This window comes from Argopecten irradians, chromosome 15 (assembly GCF_041381155.1).
Source record: "Argopecten irradians isolate NY chromosome 15, Ai_NY, whole genome shotgun sequence".
Classification (NCBI taxonomy): domain Eukaryota; kingdom Metazoa; phylum Mollusca; class Bivalvia; order Pectinida; family Pectinidae; genus Argopecten; species Argopecten irradians.
In genome coordinates this window covers 17,511,529-17,535,886 of record NC_091148.1, presented here as the reverse complement: position 1 = coordinate 17,535,886, position 24,358 = coordinate 17,511,529, and the positions used below count along the sequence as shown (strand labels likewise).

The 24,358-nt window shown below is 35.6% G+C and overlaps 1 protein-coding gene and 1 long non-coding RNA gene across 8 annotated transcripts in view; one reads left to right on the top strand and one right to left on the bottom strand.

Moving 5' to 3' along the window:
* The first annotated feature begins 9,642 nt into the window (after positions 1-9,642).
* LOC138309000 (uncharacterized) lies at positions 9,643-15,547 on the top strand. 2 transcript variants are annotated; one of them, XR_011206179.1, is made up of 4 exons: positions 9,643-9,790; positions 11,667-11,762; positions 15,077-15,107; positions 15,409-15,547. It is a non-coding gene; the product is annotated as an uncharacterized lncRNA (long non-coding RNA). The 2 variants fall into 2 exon arrangements; XR_011206178.1 differs by having other exon boundaries at positions 9,652-9,803.
* The window catches only part of LOC138308999 (uncharacterized), a 35,212-nt gene continuing 25,901 nt past the window's right edge, over positions 15,048-24,358 (bottom strand). For all 6 annotated transcript variants that reach the window (XM_069250085.1, XM_069250086.1, XM_069250088.1 and 3 more), the window contains one exon: positions 15,048-23,188. In XM_069250085.1, coding sequence (XP_069106186.1) covers positions 22,557-23,188 — 632 coding nt within the window. In that variant the 3' untranslated portion in view covers positions 15,048-22,556. The remainder of the gene's footprint in view (positions 23,189-24,358) is intronic.

The following is a 24,358-nucleotide window of genomic DNA, read 5'->3' as shown; positions in this document are numbered from 1 at the left end:
ATATATCTAAGACCAATTTGTTTCGTTATAAGCTATTGCTATGGGGCATCATCCGTCGCCCGTAAGCTTTTGTTACATTTTGAATGTCTGCCCAGCAACCGTACATAAACCTTTCAGCTCATATGCATCAAATTACATATAACAAATATATTTTAAAGATTGGCTATTACTTTTGCTAAAACCATGTAGGAATTTCAGGCAAATTTGTGATTCGTAAAATTATCAATGAATATTTATTGTGCTATTAGTCAAAGTTATGAATTGGAAATGGTTATTCATGACGATTACATTTAACAAAATGTGATACCGTTATTTGTGATACTGTGCTTTTAGACGAATATCTTGAAACATGCATAACGCGGCAAAATATTCATAGACGAAATGAAAATCCTTTTGATCTGCCCCTTCAAACATTGTAACATCGCCAAAATTATTGATGGTATTTTTTTCTGCAGAAATTGCACTGATGCTAACGAAACAGAATCTTCATTTCCCTTGCACTTTATATAAGTAACAGGAACTCCGACTATATATATAGTTTTGCAAGAACATGGGAAGGAAATCTTTCTTTAAGTAAAGTGTATGGACTATCATTCATTTTTTTTACAAGAGAAATAAAGAATGCTTTTTTATTATAAATATTGACGTCATATATTACAACAAAATCTCTGTCCTAAAGGGTCTGGTCACCCCTACCCAGAAGCCTAGACCAACTATATCAAATATATCTGGCCTTATATATGTATTTAGTGCAAATATTTAAAATAATTGTCAATTTGTTTGTATGTTATAGTATTTCAAAAATTGATATAAACATTGAAAATATATGTTTCTCTATTTGATGACGTCACAATTGCTAACATTTACATTGAGCGATATCAATGTTTAAAATGTATATAGACTAATATTTCAGTACGTTCTTGAGGACTAGAAATATCCTATACTTCGTCCCAATTTAGTCCATTGTACGGAATAAATCGGTCGACAGTAATTACACGATTGGAAAGTTCTCGTGATTTCCTATTTTGCGTAGGTTGTGCACAAAAACAAAGAAAAGTATCATAAAAAGTAAATATGAAACGGGGAGAGAGGTAAAAACAACTGACTGTTCGAAGGCTTCCAGTAAAGGTCATTGTGTTGATTGTCGGACTTGTAATTATAAATGACCAAAGTAAGAGATTCGTTCTTATGAAAGTAAGCAAACAGTTTTTTAATATTGTGAGTCAGATTCCATTGCCAAGGATATATCTAAGACCATCTTGTGACGTTATTCTTCCGAGAGTTGTGTCGGTCAGACGTTTACTAAAGACATACGGGAGAAATAGTGGTGTAGCTATAGAATTACGGAGTATTATTAACAATAATAGATGGTACACTGCCTGGCTCGACTTGGAGGCCAATTATCATAGTTGGTACAAGATTACGCATATCTATTGGAGAAAACTTCGCAGGAATTAGATAAATATTCACATCAATAGAAAATGTTTTCGATTTTATTTGGAAAGAGTTTTATGCAGTACTGATTTTTTTACATAATTATGAACCACATAGGATTATAAACGCGTTGAAGTTTTTCTTTCTGTCATGATTCGTAGAACACCTCCCATTACTACAAAACTCCACCGCGAGGTTATAAATAGTGTCGACGGAATGGAAAGCTTCGTCTGCCCGCGATCTTGTGTCTTACTGTCCTGTTCACTTTCATATATATAATCCAGGTGAGCGATAGGGTCCTCTCTGCTTCCAAGTTGCATTATTCTTATGATAGGGAAATGATTTAATCAGAAGTTGGGTTAAGCGGTCAGATTCTCTTGTTGTGCGATTGATTAAATATTGACGTCATATATTACAACAAAATCTCTGTCCTAAAGGGTCTGGTCACCCCTACCCAGAAGCCTAGACCAACTATATCAAATATATCTGGCCTTATATATGTATTTAGTGCAAATATTTAGAATAATTGTCAACTTTTTGTATGTGTTGTAGTATTTTAAGCAGCAATGGATATAAGCATTGAAAATGGACATATCTTGCAAAGTCGATGTGTATATTTTGAAACATTAAACCATTTCCAGTGTTTGCAAAAACGAATATTGACTTCTTGTGACAAAATAAATGTACAACTACCCCAGAACCTACCTGCAGACTCGTTTATCGGTGACCTTTTTCACAATCTTGGTCACCCATTATTTGATGTACATGTTTTAGACAATTTCATAAAACACTACACATCTATAATGAAGGTAAAAACCGTTTTGGAAAGATTAGTCGTGTTTGCAGATTTTTTTCAGGTACAAATCATTTTTGATTATCTGTTTGAGATCTATATATGTCGGGAGGTACAGTTTGCACCAGATTATCTCGTTTCATTGCTAGAATACTCTGGTGACCAAAGGGAAACACAAAAAATTGTAAATGCTTTAGCTGCCGTTATTCCATTGACTGAAGAAGATATAATGTTTTATGTAAGATCTGATTGTAAACAAAATGCATACAGAACATGCAAACTAAAAAAGTATTTGCGAAATCTTGTAAGAAAACAACATTTTCAAATTGAATACCATCTTAACCAATTCCGATCAACATTTTGCTTCATGTGCAAGAAAATAGGTGTTTACAGAAGAATTAGTGCAACTGAATGTATTTCAATGAAGTTGGTACCTTGTTGTGGAGAACTTGTACACCGAAATTGTGTATCTGCTTTCAAAGCTACCGACAAATGTTTGAAATGCTCAACTCAATTAGATGATGGTGCACCTGTGCTTTTAGACGAAGATCTTGGAACTTGCATAACGCGGCAGAATATTCGTAGAAGAAATGGAATTCCTTTTGATCTTCTCCTTCAAACATTGTAACATCACCAAAATTATCGATGGTATTTTTCTGCACTGATGCTTTCAAAACAGGATCTTCAATTCACTTGCACTATTTATTAGTAAAAGAAATTCCGATAATCTTTTTATTATCTGTTTGAGATCTTTCTGTGTCGGGAGGAACAGTTTGCATCAGATGCATTCAAAATTGTTAAGTGTTTTTCTTTGGTCACCAGAGTAATCTAGCAATGAAACGATGCTTAGCTGCCGTTATATCATTAACTAAAAAAAAATTTTGAGACTGCATGTCGCAGCAAAATTTTCGTAGAAATGAAACTCCTTTTGGTCTGTTCCTTCAAATATTGTAACATCACTTAAATTATAAATATTAATGGTATTTGTTCTGTCGAATTTGCACTGGTGCTTTAATGAAACAGGATCTTCGATTCCCTTGCACTATAATTTAGTAACAGGATGTATAGTGTTTCAAGCACATGGGAAGGAAATATATGTTTAAGTTAAGTTAATGGTTAACATAATGGTATAAAATGCTTATTTCAATTTCAAGTGTTTTAATGAAACTTTAATGATAATCATTCATCAACATTTAGTTGAATATCAGTTGAAGTCGCCTTGGCTTCTTTGTGGCAAATTGGGTTACTACTGCGTCAACATCCATATCGATATCTCGATAGGCATGCAAAATCAGTAAATTGTGTAAAAAAATCGGGAAAATTTGTTTCTATTGGTAAAGCTATAATTTAATAATGTGAACCGATTTTTTTTTCTAATTTTCTATTTTTTTTTTTTTTTTTTTTTTTTTTAACGTCTTAACAAAATGATTGAATATTACATGACAAATTTTGTTTATGGCGATATAATTGCGAGATAATAAATTTATCCTGAAACATTTCATTTGAATGTTTCTGAACATGTTCTTGAGGTTGGAACGGTTTATGTAAGGATGGTTGGTAATCTAGATCTCCATACATACAAGTGTTGTAATTTTATTTAGATTTAATGAATGAAGATACATGGATTATGTATTGCATCTTTAACAAAAGCATAGATTATGCTTATTATGTTTCATTTCTTACAGAATTTAATATAAGCGATGCATATATTTGATCGATTCTGTCACAATTTCTATGGTATTGGCACATGCATCATTTGTTTTTAATTGATTCAAATAAAATTGATATATTAACTATAATACATATTGTTGAATAGTGATTTTTCCTATTTTGTAGCTCACTACTCCAATCAAAAGTGAGCTTGTGGAGCAAATTGGGCTGAAGGTTTACCAAATTTGTTCAAACTTTCTTCACTGTTCAAATATACTAACTCTTTGAATATCAATAACACAAAATCATGAACCATGGTACTGGGCCTGTATTATGCTGTAGTGAACAAATATTGACTGAAAAGTTGCTTTAAGATTTTAACATATTTGACCCCTGTGACCTGAAATTAGGTCAAGGTCATCCGTATGATTAAACTTGGTGGGTCTTTACCTCAGTATACTACAGACCTAATACTAAGTCTCTGGGCCTTTTGGTTATTGAGAAGTCGTTTGAATATTTTAACATATTTGACCCTTTTAACCTTGAAATTACGTCAAGGTCATTCATTTGAACAAATTTTGTAGCCTTTCACACAAGTATAATACATACCTAACACCATGTGTCTGGGCCTTTCGGTTACTGATAAGTTGCTTGAAGATTTTAACATATTTGACCCCTGTGACCTTGAAATTAGGTCAAGGTCATTCATTTGAATAAACTTGGTGGCCATTTACCTCAGTATGCTACAGACCTATCATTAAGTCTCATGGACTTTTGGTTATTGAGAAGTCGTTTGAAGATTTTCACATATTTGACCCAAGTGACCTTGAAATTAGGTTTGTAGCACTTTACTCCTCTCAGGGCCTTTCGGTTATTGCGAACAATTGAGATTTTTTACATATTTGACCGCTGTGATCTTGGAAACGAGGTCAAGGTCATTCATTTGAACAAACTTGGAGCCCTTTACCCAACAAGTGGAAACGTTTATGCACGGCATACGAAGCATGATGACTATAGGTCATCAAAGGACCTCTTACAGGATCAAAGTAATTTTGCCCACGAACCAATTTGACCAAAACTAGGTGTTATCTGTAGCAACCTTGAGACAACCCATGAGGTATGTTTAAAAAAAATCACCATGAGGTATGTTTAAACAAGAGGCCCATGGGCCTTAACGGTCACCTGAGTTTTAAAACATTTTAGTTAAATCAACCCTTTTTCACCCCCGCCCCTCAGTCCCTTGTGGTCAGTCATGGCCGTTATGTGCATTCCATCAAAATGTCATCCCAAGCTGATAATTTGAACAAAGTTATAATAAATTCCAAATGAAATCCCAGCAAATAATAGCCAAAAATGTGATTTCCCTATATGAACTATAGTAAACTTTACCCCCTCCCCAGGGTCAAACTTGAGACCCCAGGGTCATGAAATTCACAATTTTGGTAAAAAGCCTCGAGACCCTTCCATCTATAAAGAGTATTTGATTCTACCTTATTAAGTTCTTGAGAAGAAGATTTTTGAAATTTCATCAATTTGGCCCTTTTGGCCCCGCCCCTTAGTCCCCTGGGGGTCAGTCCTGGCCAATATGTGAATGCCATCAAAATGTCATCCCATGCTGATAATGTCAACCAAGTAATAACAAATTCCAATTGAAATCCAAAAATAATAGCCAAAAATGTGATTTCCCTATATAAACTATAGTAAACTTTACCCCCTCCCCAGGGGCAAACTTGACACCCCAGGGTCATGAAATTCACAATTTTGGTAAAGGGTCTTAAGGTCACTCCATCCATGAAGAGTATTTGATTCTACCTTATTTGGGTCTTGAGAAATTTCAGTCAGTTTGGCCCCTTTTGGCCCCGCCCCTCAGTCCCCTGGGGGTTGGGGACCATATAATTCACAATTTTGATTAACCTTTGACCATGGCAGGATTCTGCAAAATTTCATTGGAATTGGTTCAGGGGTTTCTGAGAAGAAGTCGAAAATGTAAATTGTTTACGGATGGACGACGGACGACGACGGACAAAAGGCGATTAGAAAAAGTCACATGAGACTTCGTCTCAGGTGACCTAAAAACCTTTATGCACACCCCCACCCTCTATGGAGTATGTCTGTGAAGTTTAATGATGATCCATCAAGTAGTTTCTGAGAAAAATGTTGGAAACCTTCTCAGCGGAAGAAAAAGGAAGAAATAAAAATAATAAGTAGCCATTGCGAACAGTAGCGTAGCAGAAGTCACCAGGTCCCAGCTTACCCGCCCCTCTCTTACCCCTTTCCACGTTTAGCCGGTTTAAGCAAGTTCAGTTTACAATCACATGGAAACACGTGGTTGAATTGGCAGTCCCCATAATACCCATGCATACCAATTTTCATGAAAATCGGGCAATATTCAAATTTCGACCAATCAGAGACTAGGAAATGGCGGTCATTTTGTAAAAAATGTCAAATTGAGGTTACAAAAGAGACCGGTGTCCCATGGTGTACCTAAATACAAAATTTCATCAAAATCCGACAATATTTAAATTTTGACCAATCTGAGGCCAGGAAATGGCAGCCATTTCCCCCCCCCCCCCCCCCCCCCAAAAAAAAAAAATACCACCACCATTATGTTTGTAGTCTCATATTGTACCTGCATATCAAATTTCATCAAAATGTGATGATATCTAAATTTCAACCAATCAGAAGCCATTTTGTTTTTGATTTCAAATTTTTAGATTTTAAGTCAGGGTGACTTAATTAAATAAATATTTACATAATAATCTGAATTTTCAAGATAATGACGATAGCGACAACAGCAGCTGTTCTGAATACATTTTGACATAATTAGTTGATCTGACCCCACGTGCACACCCCTGCGAAATGATATTCATGACATCATGAATGTTCATGAATGATTCATGAACTTTCAAGAATACGAGCAGATTGTGGTTCATGAAAAAAAAGTTCATGAATATTCATTAAATGGCTAATGAGTAACTCTTCATGAACTTTTATGAATTCATAAAACATTCATGATTGTTCATAAACAATGTGTCAAGAATATTCATGAACTTTATGCATAACTGATATTCATTAAAATTCAAACTCTGTAGCCCTTCTCCAAAGCCATCCTCTATATCCAGGGTTTACGGTCACTTACGATCCCTACACCCCTGGAATATCTCATAGCAAAATCGAACTCAGTTCGGGAGAAAAAAACTGACCAATCACAGGACTGCAGAGATTTCCTTTGAAGATTACAGGGAGAGCGACGCCCAACTTCAAAGCAACACAGTCAACCACAATGTACCATTATTCAATTCTAGTACATAAAATGAAAAAACTACCCGCCCATTTGGTGGCAAACACAGAGCCTCCAATTTTGCTATGAGATAGTCCAGGGGTGTAGGGATCGTAAGTGACTGTAACCCCTGGATCTCGAGGATGCTCCAAAGCATGCTACAGGTTTAATATCTAGTCCCTGGGCCTCTTGGTTGTTGATAAGTCGTTTAGAGATTTTCACATATAAATCTGAATATAAATGATCCCTGCGACATTGAATGAAGGTGAAATCCTTCATTTGAACAAACTTCATTAGCCCTTCACCCAAGAATGCTACATGTCCAATATCTAGTCCCTGGACCTCTTGGTTACTGAGAAGAAGTTGTTTAAAAATGTTCACATATTTGACCCCTGTGACCTTGAATGATGGTCAAGGTCATTCATTTGAACAAACTTGGTAGCTATTCATCCCAGCAAGCTACAGGTCTAATATCATGTCCCTATGCCTATTAATTGATTATTGAGAAGAAGTCATTCAAAGGTTTTGGCCTACATGACCGCTGTGACCTTTAATGAAGATCAAGGTCATTCATTTGAACAAACTTTGAAGCCCTTTACCCCAGCTGGCTACAGGCCTAATATCTAGTCCATAGCACGATGACTATAGGTAACCCTGACCCTAAATCATGCCTATTTCTGAATGGTGGAATAAATTGAGAAGTTACACATGATTGCATTCACAACCACATGACAAAATGGCTGCTATAGCTGTAATATCAATTCCGAAAAATACAACAATTCATCAGCCGCTTATCTATAACATCACTACAAATTTCAACTCAATGGCACCAGTGGATCTGGAGAAGAAGCTACAAATATGATTTTCAAGATGGCGGCCATCTTGGATTTAGGACTGAACCTTAAAAAAAACCAACACTTGCAATTGGTGTGGACCAGCTCGGGATCATTTCAGGTAAGTTTCAGCTCAATCCCATTGGTCAAACTTGAGAAGAAGTTTGAAATAGGTGTTGTTCAGGCAAACAGTGATTGCGCAATCATGTTACAAAATGGCTGCTGTAGCCACAATATCAAAGATATTTGAGGCAGAGAAATAAAACTTCATGGGCTGCCTGTCCTTTACATCCCTACTAATTTTCAACTCAATGGCACCAATGGGACTGGAGAAGAAGTTTAAAATAGGTTTTTTTTCAAGATGGCTGCCATGGCGGCCATCTTGGATTTCGAACCAACTCAGACAATAACAACACTTTGTCAGGACCATCTCAGGATAATTGCAGGTAAGTTTCAGCTCAATCCCACCGGTCAAACTTGGGAAGAAGTTTAAAATGTGAAAAGTTTATGGATGGTGCACGGCGAACGACGACAGACGAAGCATGATGACTATAGGTCATCCTGACACTTCGGGTCAGATGACCTGAAAACCCAATAATTAAATCATTGGAGATATTCTAATTAAAAAATATTGGAGATATTCTAATTAAAAAATATATTTTGAATAAATGCTTGATGCAGGGATATGTTCTGCAATATGTGGCATTATCCGCCGTTTGTTTATAAAGTATTAAATACACTACACTCGCGGTGCGATATAGTCCCGATTTAAACACCACATGCCTATTAAATTACTCAATGTCAAATCTATTGGTTATGGATATTTTATATCATAAAATATCGTTGCACATTTCCATTACATTCAGGTGTTATTCCTTATTTCCAAAGTTATATATTCATACGCAGGCCTGTTGCATTTTCAATGACGTTATCAAGCTTTCAATAATTCAACAAACCATTCGAAAACACTCTTTTTAAAATATATAGAAATACTTTATAATAGTTGTGTTCATATAAACGTATCTTAGTACAATGTATATAACTTTGCTTTTGTATCTCAATTATTTAAAATGTTTTGTTGTCCTAAAGTTAAAATGTTGCGTACCGTTAAGCGGACAAGGCTTTCTCGGTAGGTCCATATAATGGGACGTTTTTTTAAGTCGCGCGCGCACTGGCCATGGTGTGACACACCCACTCGGAGGATAAAACAATAAATAATGTTTCAGCTACAGTTCTAAAGTGTGTTTCTTAATTCCATTTGTCATCGTACATCACGTTAATGGAAACCTTCCCCATATAGACGCGATATATTAAGCTTGTTAACTGCGGAGTTTTTAATATATATATATATATAAAAAAAAAAATCTCAATTTAATGCATACATATATAATATCAGATACTGAACTGAACGGGTAAAAACAAAAGATAAAGATACAGACTATACATAGGCTTAATGTTACACCTGTTATTATTTTCACTCCGTAAGGTAGACGACAGTCGGTCCATATTTGGGTATTTTGGGTGCTGTTTGATATTTAAAGTGAATAGTCGGGCAAAGTTTGCGTGCAAATAGTTCCGTAAACTATATACATATATATTTATAAAAACTATGTAACAATATTTGATATACTAAGATTTTGCTGTGTGTATCTATTACCCACAAATATATATTTATGTATTTGTTTATTTATCAAAGTTTTCACAAAGTTCGCCGGTAGCTATTAAATCAAATGTTACCTGTGTAGTCTCGATCACACGCGCAGGAACACATTTTGGGCGACGCTGGTGTTGGAGATACAGGTGACAGCTGAAGGTGAGTGCTGCATTTCTTCTTACGGCGCAATATTGTATGCTAATTTAGTAATATGTTTAATGCTTTATACATGTATTTATTGCCAATACTGTAGAGACATCATAATCTTCTACACATCATAATATGCATCGTCGGTGACCCACGGTTGATTGCACTACACTACGGAGTGAAGCGTAGTGTCGTGCAATCAACCGTGGGTCACCGACGATGCATAATATGTCACATTCAAGTTTTGGATTTCCCCGTGTCGTGTGTTTTAATATTAGCCTTACTGAAGTAAGACAAGCACATACGTTCTTAGGGTAATAGTCTGAACGAAAATGATACGTTGATATCCATACATATATATACATATTCAGATTTTTGCTGTTCACATTGATACTAAGTTATATTCTGCCCCGCCATGAAAGGAGGGGGGGGGGGGGGGGGGGTTGTACATGTATATATATTATATATATTGTTACCCGCCATGTCCGTCGCGTCCCTTCCCATTCTATTATAATGTAACCAGGTTGTCTAAAAGAACTTCCAATGAGATTGTCATGAAACTTTGCAACTTTGCATACGTGATAATCATGTCACTGTCAGAGACGGGGGTATTTCATTACGTACAAATTGCACTTTCGTTTTATATATATATTGCATCATTTGAATTGAGATTCTCATTTTTGATAATATCGAATTTATCTAGGCGTATTTATAGCAAATACATCTTAAATCAGAAATATAAAGACAATGCAATATTCATTCAGTAACATTTTAATTGGATAATCAACATATTGAGTAAAACATTAATTGGTCACTTCTAACCTGTACATGTTCGAGATATGAAATTGTATATACGTAGCTGCTGAAATAAATATGAGTTCAAACAATCAGAAGGAGCTTGAAATCATGGTCACTCAAGCAAATATCAGTTGGAAAGTAAACACTAACTACTAGCTAAGTTACAGAACTGCTAACATGATTGAATTTACTTCATAATGTATTTTTGAATTGCATGTTAATCAACTATTGAAATACTAGTCATTTATTTTTTACCCAACAGTCTTACTCGAAAGGTTTAATATTTTTTTTCCAATTTGGTCATTTTTTTTTTGGTGACATATGATGATGGTGGGCTATTCAAATCGCCTTTCATCCGTCGTCCGTTGTCCGTCTTTCTGTCCGTAAACAATTCTTGTTACCGCTAGATCTCAAAAAGTACTGAAGATATCTTTCTCAAATTTCATATATAGGTTCCTCCTGGTCTGCAGGCTGCTTATAAAATTACCCGATGTAAATTCTGTTACTTATTTTGACACCTGTAAAGTTTCTTGTCATTAATTGTACATGTAACCTTTATGGATGCCTTTACATTAATATCCTTTGGATAGCCCTTTTCTGTCTACTCTATTGCATATGTTTTAATGAAGTTACTTGTACATTGTACATATATTTGCTTCAGTTTTTGATGATTGACATTTAGCCATTAGATCGTTCATGAATCAAGACACCTGTCCTGTAATAGCAAAACCCAGTGGTTTTTGGGAGTCTGGAGGCCTGACGTTTTGTAATTAGCTTTCAACAGCTGTTTAACTGAAAGCCTTTTTTTCCAGTTGATCCCTGGCTGTTTATATTGTATAGTATTGTGAACATGGTTTAAACAAGTTTTTCAATATGTCTGCAGTCGAGAGATTGCAACAAAATAAGCATTGTACGTATAATTATGTACATGTATATATATAAGGCATAACATTCATCATTGTTGTAGGGATGTGTGACTGTTAATTGAAATACAGGTCCAAGTAGTCAACTACCTTCACACTTTATAAATACCTTAGTTTATCAAGGTAACACTTAATTTCTTTATTATACTTTCAGGATGATAGTGGAGGCTTATATGTTTGTATTTTTTTGTATGGTGGACCTCCTCCTAGCATTTTTATATGCTATTTTTAATAAGTTTTCCTTGATAAGGTAGTGTATACCATATTTGAGAGTTCAGTTGATTTGTTCTGTTAAAGTATTCTGTTGATAGTGTTGTAATGATGCACCAATAGCTCCATTCTATACATGTGTAATTGTTGTGACATCTTCCCAACATTACACCATTTAGGAACTATGAATCGATCTATGTGTGTGGAGCTGGTTCAGAACAGAACTTTTAGTTCATCATTGCACACCATTTTAGTTATTGTTTGTTACCTGTTACTGTGTGACAGTACCATTATGCATGAATTTGGAGGCACTTGTCACGTACAAATTAATGATAGTGATTATACACAAGCATTTTATCTTTAAATTACTAACACAATATGCAAGTGTGACAGATTAATACTGTTAAACTACAGTTGTGGTTAAAAGGAGGTCTGGTAAAAATGGAGAAAGGAAAACTGCTGTTAAGGAACAGGTCAGGTGACTTTTGATATGTTGGTGGAAAGCAAAGGGCAAGTAAAATGAGATGCATTTTGTATTGATAAGATTTGGTGACCAATTATACAAATGAAAAGAATGAGATCTTAATTTTCCAAACTTTATAAATATGACTCGACATTGCAGTGCTTTTGTGGACAACATCAATATCTCAGACTTGTGACTGATCAGACAGATACCATGGTAAAACCAAGGTTAAATTAAATTAATGTACTGTATTGTATTCTGTTGTGGGGCACCTGTTAACTGTCAGAGTGTTTGGTTCCTTTCAGAGCTTATCATTATGTTGCTGATAAAATGTGTTGACAAATATGTTTTTTGACAGTGTAGATTCTAGATAACATTAATTGCATTGTTTAAAGCATTTTGAAATGTAGTAAATGTGTTCAAAGTTTAAAAACTAAAAAAATACAAAGAAATGGTAATAAATTGATATTAAGTTTGCATTGCTTTTAATGAAATCAATGCTATGGTGAGCAATAGGTAAACATGAACCAGTGTATGTTGTGTTGAACAACTGCAAATGAAGTATTTACACATAACTTGAATTTTTCAAAATTAGATTAATGTGTCACGTACTGGGAAATGGAAATTGATACCTAGGATAAAAAATAGATGCTGAACATGAATTTACAAAATTAGGTCAATGTGACCTACTTTTCTTAAGATTGTCACAGGGATATGAAAATTGATACCTGGGATGAACGATAAATGCTGAACATGAATTTTACAGAATTAGGTCAATGTGACCTACTTTTCTTAAAATTGTCACAGGGAAATGAAAATTGATACATGGGATGAGCAATAGATGCTGAACATGAATTTTACAAAATTAGGTCAATGTGACCTATTTTTCTTAAAATTGATGCAGGCTAATGAAAATTGATTCAAGGGATGAGCAATAGATGCTGAGCATGAATTTTACAAAATTAGGTCAATGTGACCCACTTTTCTTAACATTGTCACAGGGAAATGAAAATTGATTCAAGGGATGAACAATAGATGCTGAGCATGAATTTTACAAAATTAGGTCAGTTTGACATAAATTTCTTAAAATTGTCACAGGGAAATGAAAATGGATACATAGGATGTACAAAATTAGGTTAATGTGACCTACTTTTCTTCTAATTGTCACAGGGAAATGAAAGTTGATTCAAGGGATTAACAATAGATGCTGAACATGAATTTTGCAAAATCAGGTCATTGTGACCTACTTTTCCTAATATTGTCACAGGGGAATGAAATTTGATACCTGGGATGAACAATAGATGCTGAACATGAATTTTACAAAATTAGGTCAATGTGACCTACTTTTCTTAAGATTGTCACAGGGAAATGAAAATTGATATCTGGGATGAACGATAGATGCTGAACATGAATTTTACAAAATTAGGTCAATGTGACCTACTTTTCTTAAGATTGTCACAGGGAAATGAAAATTGATATCTGGGATGAACAATAGATGCTGAACATGAATTTTACAAAATCAGGTCAATGTGACCTACTTTTCTTAAGATTGTCACAGGGAAATGAAAATTGATATCTGGGATGAACGATAGATGCTGAACATGAATTTTACAAAATTAGGTCAATGTGACCTACTTTTCTTAAGATTGTCACAGGGAAATGAAAATTGATATCTGGGATGAACGATAGATGCTGAACATGAATTTTACAAAATTAGGTCAATGTGACCTACTTTTCTTAAGATTGTCACAGGGAAATGAAAATTGATATCTGGGATGAACAATAGATGCTGAACATGAATTTTACAAAATTAGGTCAATGTGACCTACTTTTCTTAATATTGTTACAGGGAAATGAAAATTGATTAAAGGGATGAACAATAGATGTTGAACATGATTGATCCCTAGTTGTGCCCATGCAATTTTAAGTTGGATCAGAAAAACAAAATGACCAACAGGCAGACATCTTAGATTTTGAGAATGAAAATGTTTTATTCCCATTTCTTGAGAAGTACTAAATGGATTTTCTCAAGTATCATATGCAGGTTTGCTTGGTCCTAGATGTGTACTCTTGATTTTTTGACTGATCAGAGACAAAATGGCTAACAGGTGGCCATCTTGGATTTTGACAATGAAAAATTATTATCACTGTTTTTTACAAAAAACTAAATGGTTCAAATGGATCTTTCTCAAATTTCATATGCAGATTTTTCCTTGGTGCCTTATTGTACTTAGCTGATTTTGGGACTGCAATCACGAAAGCAAAATAGCTGACAATTTATCATCTTTGATTTTGGTTTTGAATAGTTATCACTTTCTTGAGAAGTAGTGAAATGATATTTCTCAAATATCATATGTAGGTTCCCCTTGGTCCCTAGATATGGTCTGTTGATTTTAATGGACTGATCAGAAAAACAAAATAGCTGAGGCAGTCATCTTTGATTTTGACAATGGAAGATACATTGTAGTTACAATTTTTTGAGCAGATTGACTTTGATACAGTTTCTCAAACTTATATTTAGGTTTTATTCTCAGTCCTAGGTATGCCCATTTAATTTTGTGGAAAATCAAGAAAACAAAACGGCTGACAGATGGCCTTCTTCATAACTTTGATTTCCACAGTGGAAACTTGTTATCAGTACATGTATATCTTCTTAGACTTTATATGTAGATTCCCTTTATATTCTTATCAAATGATTCAGAGGAGAAAGAAGGGAAATAAATGAAAGCAGAGAAAAGACCTGTCCTTCATGAATAAAGGTCATTATGCATATAATGGTCACCAAGATCCCTCTGGCATCTTGTTTAATCAAACAGAGGTGTACAATAGCAATCTGTATATTAAAAACACAATATCATTAACTCCTCTAAAATACATTGTTTTTATTTCAGATTTGAATTGAATACAAGAATCCGAAAAAAGGTAAATATATATACCAAATTCCATATTAAAATATCACACTGTATATATAGTCTTAGTATGAACAGTATTTATGACATATTAGATAGTAACATATATACCCGGTATCGTTATATTAATAAATGTGTTTGATGCCATTACCATGTTTATATAAAACACACTAAGCTTGAGTTGGAAATCTCTTAATAATGTAATAATGCTTATTATATATATACATGTACATTTCTTACATACATTATTTATATCCAGAATGTGTGAATTTTACTGAATTATGATGTGTAAAAAAATTCAATATCCTTTTCAGTATTGAATTTGGTTGGTGGTTCAGATCTCTGTGAAATTTGGAGAGTTGGATGATGACGAGCCTTTCCAGTCTGTGTCATCTAGTGGAATCGGACAATGAGAAATTGCCACCCCTTCCTCCATCTGACGATTAGTGCCTGTTTATGTCTCTCACGCATGGTGAAACAGACTTTGTTGTTTGCTTGTTAAATGACTGACAAGTAAGTTTTTTTTTTTTTTTTTTTTAATTTTGAGAAAATTGCCAACCAGGAGAAATAGCATCCTCCTGGTTGGCAATTTTCTCAAAATTAAAAAAAAAAAAAAAACTTACATGGATTTTGATGCCAAAATGAGTTTTAATATTAAAATTGAAATTTGAAGTTTATGTATTCTGTTTTCAATCCACTCTAGATTGATCGATGACATGTCGTCTTTCAACTGTTGTCTAACCATTGGTAATCATTTTACTATGGCACGCTGAACATGTATAGCAAGCAAAAGGTTTTACCACTTAAATTCAGATATCTATATTAAAATAAATATATCTGGCATTAAATTGACATCTCAATATTAAATTCAGATATTTATATTTATGCAATAATTAGAGATTTCCATATTTAGAATAAAGATATCTGTATTTGAAATATATATATCTTTAAGACTTTAATTAAATTACAGACATCTCTATTTTAAATACAAATATCTATTTAATGTGAAACACAAAGATCTTGTTTAATTACAGATTTCAAGATATCTTAATATTGAATGAATAGATGTCAGAGACATCTGTAATTTAATTCAAGATATCACGATTTCAAAAACAGATAACTATTTAAAATAGCAATATCTATAATTCAAATTAAGATATCTGAAATAATTAGGTAAAACCCCATGGAAATTGCCATAATAGTAAACCAGGTTGTCTATTGGTTTGAAGTTCTATAGAGGCCCATGATGGTCAAAGTTATGATCACTGCTACAAACAAATAGAAAAACGAGAAGGCCAAAGTTCATGAAATTCCTCATTATCATTGATGGTTTGCTCTGGTGATAGAACAGACTTAACCACATATTTTTTTTCTATTTGTTTCAAAAACGTTTGTGTTCACCATAGTATATACGCACTCACAAGTAATAAAAAAGTGCATCATTATCAAATTGAAATCTACATCTTTAATTTTTCGATTAACCACAGACTGATGCAGAGGTAGTAAAAACAATAACACTGGACAGATTTAGTGCACAATGATGATCATAAGATTGTGGGATATTCAAATCCTTTCTGTCCCTGTTCCTTATAATCAAAACTTCACAGAAGGTTCATCTTGGTCCCCAAATGTTCACACTACAATTTTATTTTTGATCCGGACAACAAAATGACTGACAGGTGGCCATCTTGGATTTTCGGAATGGACGTTTGTTATCTTATTTCCTGAAGCATACTGGAGGGATATTTCTCAAACTTTACATGTAGATATGGTCTGTAAATGTGTCTATTAGTTTCAAGAATTTATTTAAGGTAAAATATAAAGATCACACTTTGAAATATAAGTCATTAAACATGATGTATAGTAAGCATTTTATAATCACCAGTGATATTATTTGAATCGATGCGGGGATCTGTCGTATACAGGTCAGTTTCCATGTTAGAAGCTACATATATGTATAAAAAGCGATACTCTTCAGACGAGCACAACTTATCCTGGGTGTAGTCAAGGTTAAACAATATCTCCTGTCAAATAGCTGGAATTTACAAAAGTTAATCGATGTAATTATAACAAGAGGCCCAGAGGGCCTGTATCGCTCACCTGGATATTTCAGTAATAATAATAAAATGCTTTCATTATAATGATATTACAATTCTATTCCTACTCCTTTTGCTACCTTTACCAACAATGGTTCAAATCAAATGTGGACAAAATCCTTTCATTCTTTGAAATAGAAGATAAATTTTTTCTTTTTTCAATATTTCCCCCTATTGGGCCCCCACTATTCGACCCCAGTGGAGCCACAACCTTCATTTATACAACATTAGATCTCCTTTTGCCCTACTGGGCCCCACCCCTCCGGCCCCAAGGGAGCCACACCCTCCGTTTATACAACATTAGATCCCCTATGGCCAATGATATCGATGCTTCTGACCATTCAGTGGTTCATGACTATAGTAGCGATTTAAAGGATTTACCTCAATTTCCCCTATTGGGCCCCGCCTCTCCAGCCCCAAGGGAGCCACAACCTCCGTTTATACAACATTAGATCCCCTATGGCCAATGATGCTTCAGACCAAATTTCATCAATATCCATTCAGTGGTTCATGACTAGTAGCGATTTAAAGGATTTACCTCAATTTCCCCTATTGGGCCCCGCCCCTCCAGCACAAAGGGAACTACACCCTCCATTTATACAACATTAGATCCCCTATGGCCAATGATGCTTCAGACCAAATTTCATCAAAATCCATTCAGTGGTTCATGACTAGTAGCGATTTAAAGGATTTACCTCAATTTCCCCTATTGGGCCCCGCCCCTCCGGCCCCAAAGGAGCCACACCCTCCGTTTATACAACATTAGATCCCCTATGGCCAATGATGCTTCAGATAAAATTTCATCAAAATCCATTCAGTGGTTCATGACTAGTAGCGATTTAAATGATTTACCTCAATTTCCCTTATTGGGCCCCACCTCTCTGGCCCCAAGGGAGCCACACCCTCCGTTTATACAACATTAGATCCCCTTTGGCCAATGATCCGACAGACCAAATTTCATCAAAATCCATTCAGTGGTTCATGACTAGTAAGGATTTAAATGAAATGTTGACGGACGACGGACGCCGCGCCATGACATAAGCTCACTGGCCCTTCGGGCCAGGTGAGCTAAAAAGGACATAATTTATGTAAAATACATGTATGAACGATGTATACAGTAACAAACACACTGAAGTGAAGGAGTTTGAGACATGACTATATATAAAAAAAGTTTGATATGTTGTAATTTCAAACTCAAGTATATGATTTCTTCAAATAATATAACTTCCAGTTAAGTAACAAGAGGCCCATGGGCCTTAACGGTCACCTGAGTTTTAAAAAGTTTCAGTTAAATTAACTTTTTGGCCCCACCCATCAGCCCCTGGGGGTCGGTCAGGGGTAACATATGCATACCATCAAAATGTCATCCCATGCTAATGTCACTAAGTTGTAATAAATTCCAATAGAAATCCAACAAATGAGATCACAAATGTGATTTCCCTATATAAACTATAGTAAACTTGACCCCCTCCCCAGGGGCAATCTTGATACCCCAGGGTAATGAAATTCACAATTTTGGTAAAGGGCCTTAAGACCATTCCATCTATGAAGAGTATTTGATTCTACCTTATTTGGGTGTTGAGAAGAAGATTTTTGAAATTTCAGTCAATTTGGCCCTTTTGGCCCCGCCCTTTAGTCCCCTTGGGGTCAGTCATAGCCGATATGTGCATGCCATCAAAATGTCATCCCATGCTGATAATGTCAACCAAGTTATGATAAATTCCTATAGAAATCCTACAAATAATAGCCAAAAATGTGATTTCCCTATACAAACTATAGTAAAGTTCACCCCCTCCCCAGGGGCAAACTTGAGTCCCCTGGGTCACAAAATTCACAATTTTGGTAAAGGGCCTTAAGACCATTCAATCTATGAAGAGTATTTGATTCTACCTTATTTGGGTCTTGAGAAGAAGATTTTTGAAATCTCAGTCAATTTGGCCCTTTTGGCCCCGCCCCTCAGTCCTGTTTCTGCAAAATTTCATTGAAATTGGTTCGGGGGTTTCTGAGAAGATGTCGAAAATGTAAATTGTTTACGGACGGACGACGACGGACAAAAGGCAATTAGAAAAAACAGTAAATTTTATTGTGGAGTTTAAATCATATTATTTCTGTTGAGTAAGTCCCTGTCATAAAAAAAAACTCATAACACTTTCAGGGACTTGTGTCTGTTGAAACCACTCTCATGGTATGGTAACTCAAGGTTAAATATGATTCAGCTTTGTACGTCATCATGTACTGAACACCGTCCAAATTTTAAAGAGGATTGGTACGCCATTCACATTTTAAACATATCCACATTTAGAAAATATTTTGGGCGAGACGTAATCTGGAATTTTGGTGATAGCATTGACTATGGAATACTCTGTGTATTCGTAAGTCATAATTGCGTTTTCTTGGAGTCCGTCTCTCATTAATTTGAATATGAATGTATTCCGCTGGATTTAGTTCCGGTGAATAAGGTGGGAGGAATGCAAGATGTATCCCTCGAACACCAAGCATATTACGCAGGAAAGCTTCGTCGAAGCGCTGATGGTTGAAACCACAGTTATCCATTATAATGCAGTCACCTGTCGCAAAGATTGTGTTGCCGATACCATTTGTTTCTTGCATTGCATCGTCAAAAAATTGTATCATTACATTTGCATTAGATGGACCATCAATCATGTTAAAGTAATCAATTCCAAAATATCCGACACATAAATTAACCGTAAATGTTGCGTTGCTCGCATATTTCTGAATTTCTACAGCTCGGTCCCCTTTGAATGCATGCCCTCATTTTCGGTTTCCATCGGTTCTAATAACTGAAGCCTCGTCAAAGAAGTGTAGTTGTTCTGGTTTATATGAAAGTACTTGAGCTAAGAAATGTTCGAACTGATCTTCGAACCTTTCCGTAGTCGTTTCCGAAGGAATTTTCTGTACAACTTTGTAAGTCATTCCAATTATCTTTTTTATGGCATATTGGATTGTCTGTACACTAGGAACACTATCGACAGTACATATATTCTCCTCTAACAGTTAACATATATTTCTTTTGCATACACTGAAGCTTGTTCATCTTCTGATTCTCGATAAATTGCAGGACCTCTTGGGTAAGTTTAGGTGAAAACATTGCTCTTCCGTGTGGTATTTCCGACGATCCATCGACGACATACTTATCTGCTATTCAGTGACACGAACTTTTGGCAAGACCAGTTATTCTAGAGATCTCAGAAAAACATAATCCCTCAGACAACAATTTCACCACCAGTGTTTTAACAGTGTCTTTAGTTTCCTCGCCCTTGTTGTAACGACCACCTCTAGTACGCTCCATATTGATTATTCACACCTTTCCGTAACACACACCTGTCGTCGCAGTGCTTGTGATAGGGGCGTGTCCAATATAGCTACAGCATTTGTGCCGTGTCGCTCAACTTGCAATTGATCGCCGGCGCTTCCGTTCGTTAGCCAATAAGAAACGAGGGAGGAGCTCGATGTGGTGTGCCCGCCTAATTAACCAATCAACTAGTGAAAGGTACTCAACGAGTGCCCATGGGAACTTGTCAACACGAACCGTTCCAACTTGCATTGCGCCGGCAGTAAAAATTAAACTGGAAATATTTCTCCTAAATCAGTAGTAAATAGGGGTTTTGTTTAACAAATACTAATGTGTCAATTACTAAAAGATAGATCGGTTCATCAGTTTTGTTGTCTGCGATCTTGTTTAGCTTATAAATATACTGGAACTCCTCTGATCCGAGGTGTTCCGAACAGAGCAATCTAATGGCAAAACGAGTGTGATACAGCTGGCAGAAGATTGATATCATATCAAGCATTTTCATAAGTAATTAAGATAAGCTCAGAAGAACTTGTATTTGACATAATGGCCTGAATGGTAACAGGTCGTTTCGCTTTAAATCCCGTTTGCCCCCTAAGTGTCGATTCGCCCTAAATCCCGTTCACCCTAACTTTTTAATAAAAAAATATTATTATATATAATGTTACATGATATCTTACAATTATTTATATACACCAAAGTTGGCACCAGTGGAACTGGAGAAGAACTTCAAAATAGCTTTTTCAAGAATTAGATGGCGGCTGTGGCAGCCATCTTGGATTTCTGACCGGCCCGAAAAATAACAACACTTGGTCAGGACCATCTCTGGATCATTACAGGCAAGTTTCAGCTAAATCCCACTGGTAGAACTTGAGAAGAAGTTTAAAATGTGAAAAGTTTACAGACGGTGGACGATGGTGGGCCAAAAACTAGAATTGCCATTGCAAGCAATAGCAGAAGTCACCCCGGTCACCGCTTACCTCGTCCCCCCCTTAGCCCATCCACCGCTTAGGTCGGTTTACCATCACAACGAAACCCATGTCATGTGGTTGAATTGGCAGTCCTGCATAACTAGAGACCAGGAGGAACCTTTATATGAAATTTGTTAAAGATCCCTCCAGTGCTTTTTGAGATTTAACGGTAACAAGAATTGTTTACGGACGGAACGACTGATGGACAGACGGACGGACGGACGGACGACAGACCATGGACGATAGGCAATTTGAATAGCCCACCATCTGAAGTTGGTGAGCTAAAACTGAAGAAGTACATAAGTAATCTGTAAGTGTCGACACAATTTTTTGTGGGTAATTGACCAATTTTAATGCATATTTCACACGTGTATGCAGCTTTACTGGAGCACTGTAAAACTTGTCATGGAAAAAACAATATGTGATGAATGGAGAAAAACATAATAGTCATACATTATCAACATGAGCAAAAATGACATGTATAAGTAACAATTAATTGACTATAAAATCAAAAATACTAAAATCAAAATTGACAGGTATAAATGTAACACGATCATAAAATCAAAAACACTCAAATCACTATGTACATTTAAGGTGTATATTGGTACAATGTATCGAATATGGCTTCATATGATATGGACCAACTGAGACAGTAAAACAAAACTATCTCTACCCTTTGCTTTTCTGAGTCATGACCAACACCTCATTGAAGTTTTTAATTATTTTTTATCAGGCAGTAGTCATATTGTATGGATTTGAACTGAACACTTATATAATTATGAATTCAAAAAGGTATGAGTTAAGAGCTCAGCTTTTGAGAACTCACAAGATAACAAGAGGCCATGAGCCTTAACGGTCACCTGGGTTTTAAAACATTTAAGTTAAATCAACCCTTTTTGGCCCCCGCCCATCAGTCATTTAAACTGCTTATGGGGTTTCCAAGAAGAAGTCAAAAATTTAAATTGTTAACGGATGCACGACGGACGACGGACAAAAGGCGGTTAGAAAAGGTCACTTGAGACTTCGTCTCAGGAGACCTAAAAATACATGACACAGCTGTACAGCACGAACTTTTGTAATTATTACAAAACGAAGTATCCACTCTGTTTTGCTTTAATCTTTGTGATCAATTCTCGTGAGCCTTTCAGAATAGGATCACTTGTGTCCACAACATGACCTGTTTTTTGTGATTGACAGGAAACCCCAACATTTCCCAACCTCAAAGCAGACTCATATATGTCTAGTTTTGAGCCTGCATGTACAAAGAAATCAGCTTTTTTCTCTGTTGATAACATTGCCTCTGTTAACCCACTACACAAATACTTGTAATTTACCACTAACCAGGAAGCTAGCACTGCAACAAAGTTGATTTTTGATTCACCACTGGAATCTTCTACAAATATAGGTATTGGGGTACTTTCCAAAAGCACATCATGATATGAATCATAGAAATAGAAAACCAAGTCTTTTCCTGCAACTCCAATACAAGGAAATAAAAAATGGTCATTTTCTGAGTGCCTTTGTTTCTGAAGAAATGAAAACACAATTGTCTCAGCAATGATCTGGGGATTACTTTTCAAACTACCTGGTTTGAGTTTTACTTCAACTGGTGATTTTCCACCTGGGCTTTCGGGTTTTATTCCGTCCACAGGTTCAACAACAAGATCATTATTGATAATGATATCCAAACTGCCATGCCATACCTCTTCATTACCTGTAAAATAATGGAAACGATAATACTTATTTAATTAACAAGAGATCAACTTTAATGAAGTGATTATGAAAGTGTAACCTCCATATGAAATCTTAATACATTAAAGAGTACACTTCTGTGAATAAGGAACAAATAAATACAAAGCTCCATCTCTAAGCAATTTTGTTTCTGGACCGGAATCAAACTCCAACCTCCCGTTCCTTTGTAGCAAAACATTGACCTCAGCCTTAAGCTTTAACTCCATAACTTTGACCTTGAATCAGTTGGCTCTATCCTTAACTTCTGAACAATTTTGTCATGACACAATATAAGCAAGAGACCCAAAGGGCCTTATTGCCCACCTGGATATAGCAAGTATTTGCTTTTACCCCTTTTTGGATCCAGATCTGTAATCTCGTGACAGGGCTCAAAGTTGATATAGCCAAAATATTTAGCCGCCAATTGGAAAAGTTGGTCGCTAGCCCAGTTCTTTAAAATTTTCAAACATTTTCTTTTAACTTTTAAGATCAGTATAAGCATCTTTCTGCAATATTTATTTCATTGTGAATCTTTTAAGCATTGATATAGGTACATTGTCTTTATACGACAGTTACATATTTCAGTCATTTATAAAGCACAGTTGCAATAAGTTTAATTTAAGGCTGGATCTTATTTCTTTTCCAAATTTTCTAGTCACTATTGAGGCGCCTTAAAGGCCAATGTCTGGTCGCCAATGATGAATTTAAGGCGCCATGGTCATCAAAATAGGCGCCACTTTGAGCCCTGCATGAGGGATACAAAACTGACCTTCCTACCAAAGAAGAAGTGTAAATTTAAGAGTTTGCCCTGCCCCTAAGGCCCCTTGGGGACACCAGACCAACAGTGTATTCAAAATAATTCCCCTTCAACCAAGGATTAAGACTAAATTTGGTCAAAATCTATTGAGTTGATTATGACTATAGAAGCGATTTGAAGAAAAAGTTGACAAATGGATGACAAACAGACTGCAGACTGCCAGTGGACGCCATATGTCATGGCATATAATCTCATAAGCTCGGGCCAGGTGAGCTTAAAATGTTAATAAGTGAGAAGATACAAAAATTGACCTTGACCTCTGACTCATTGAACTTGACCTCTGGTCAGTTGATTTCTTGTACAATTCTGATGGACTTTGCATTATTATTTCATCAT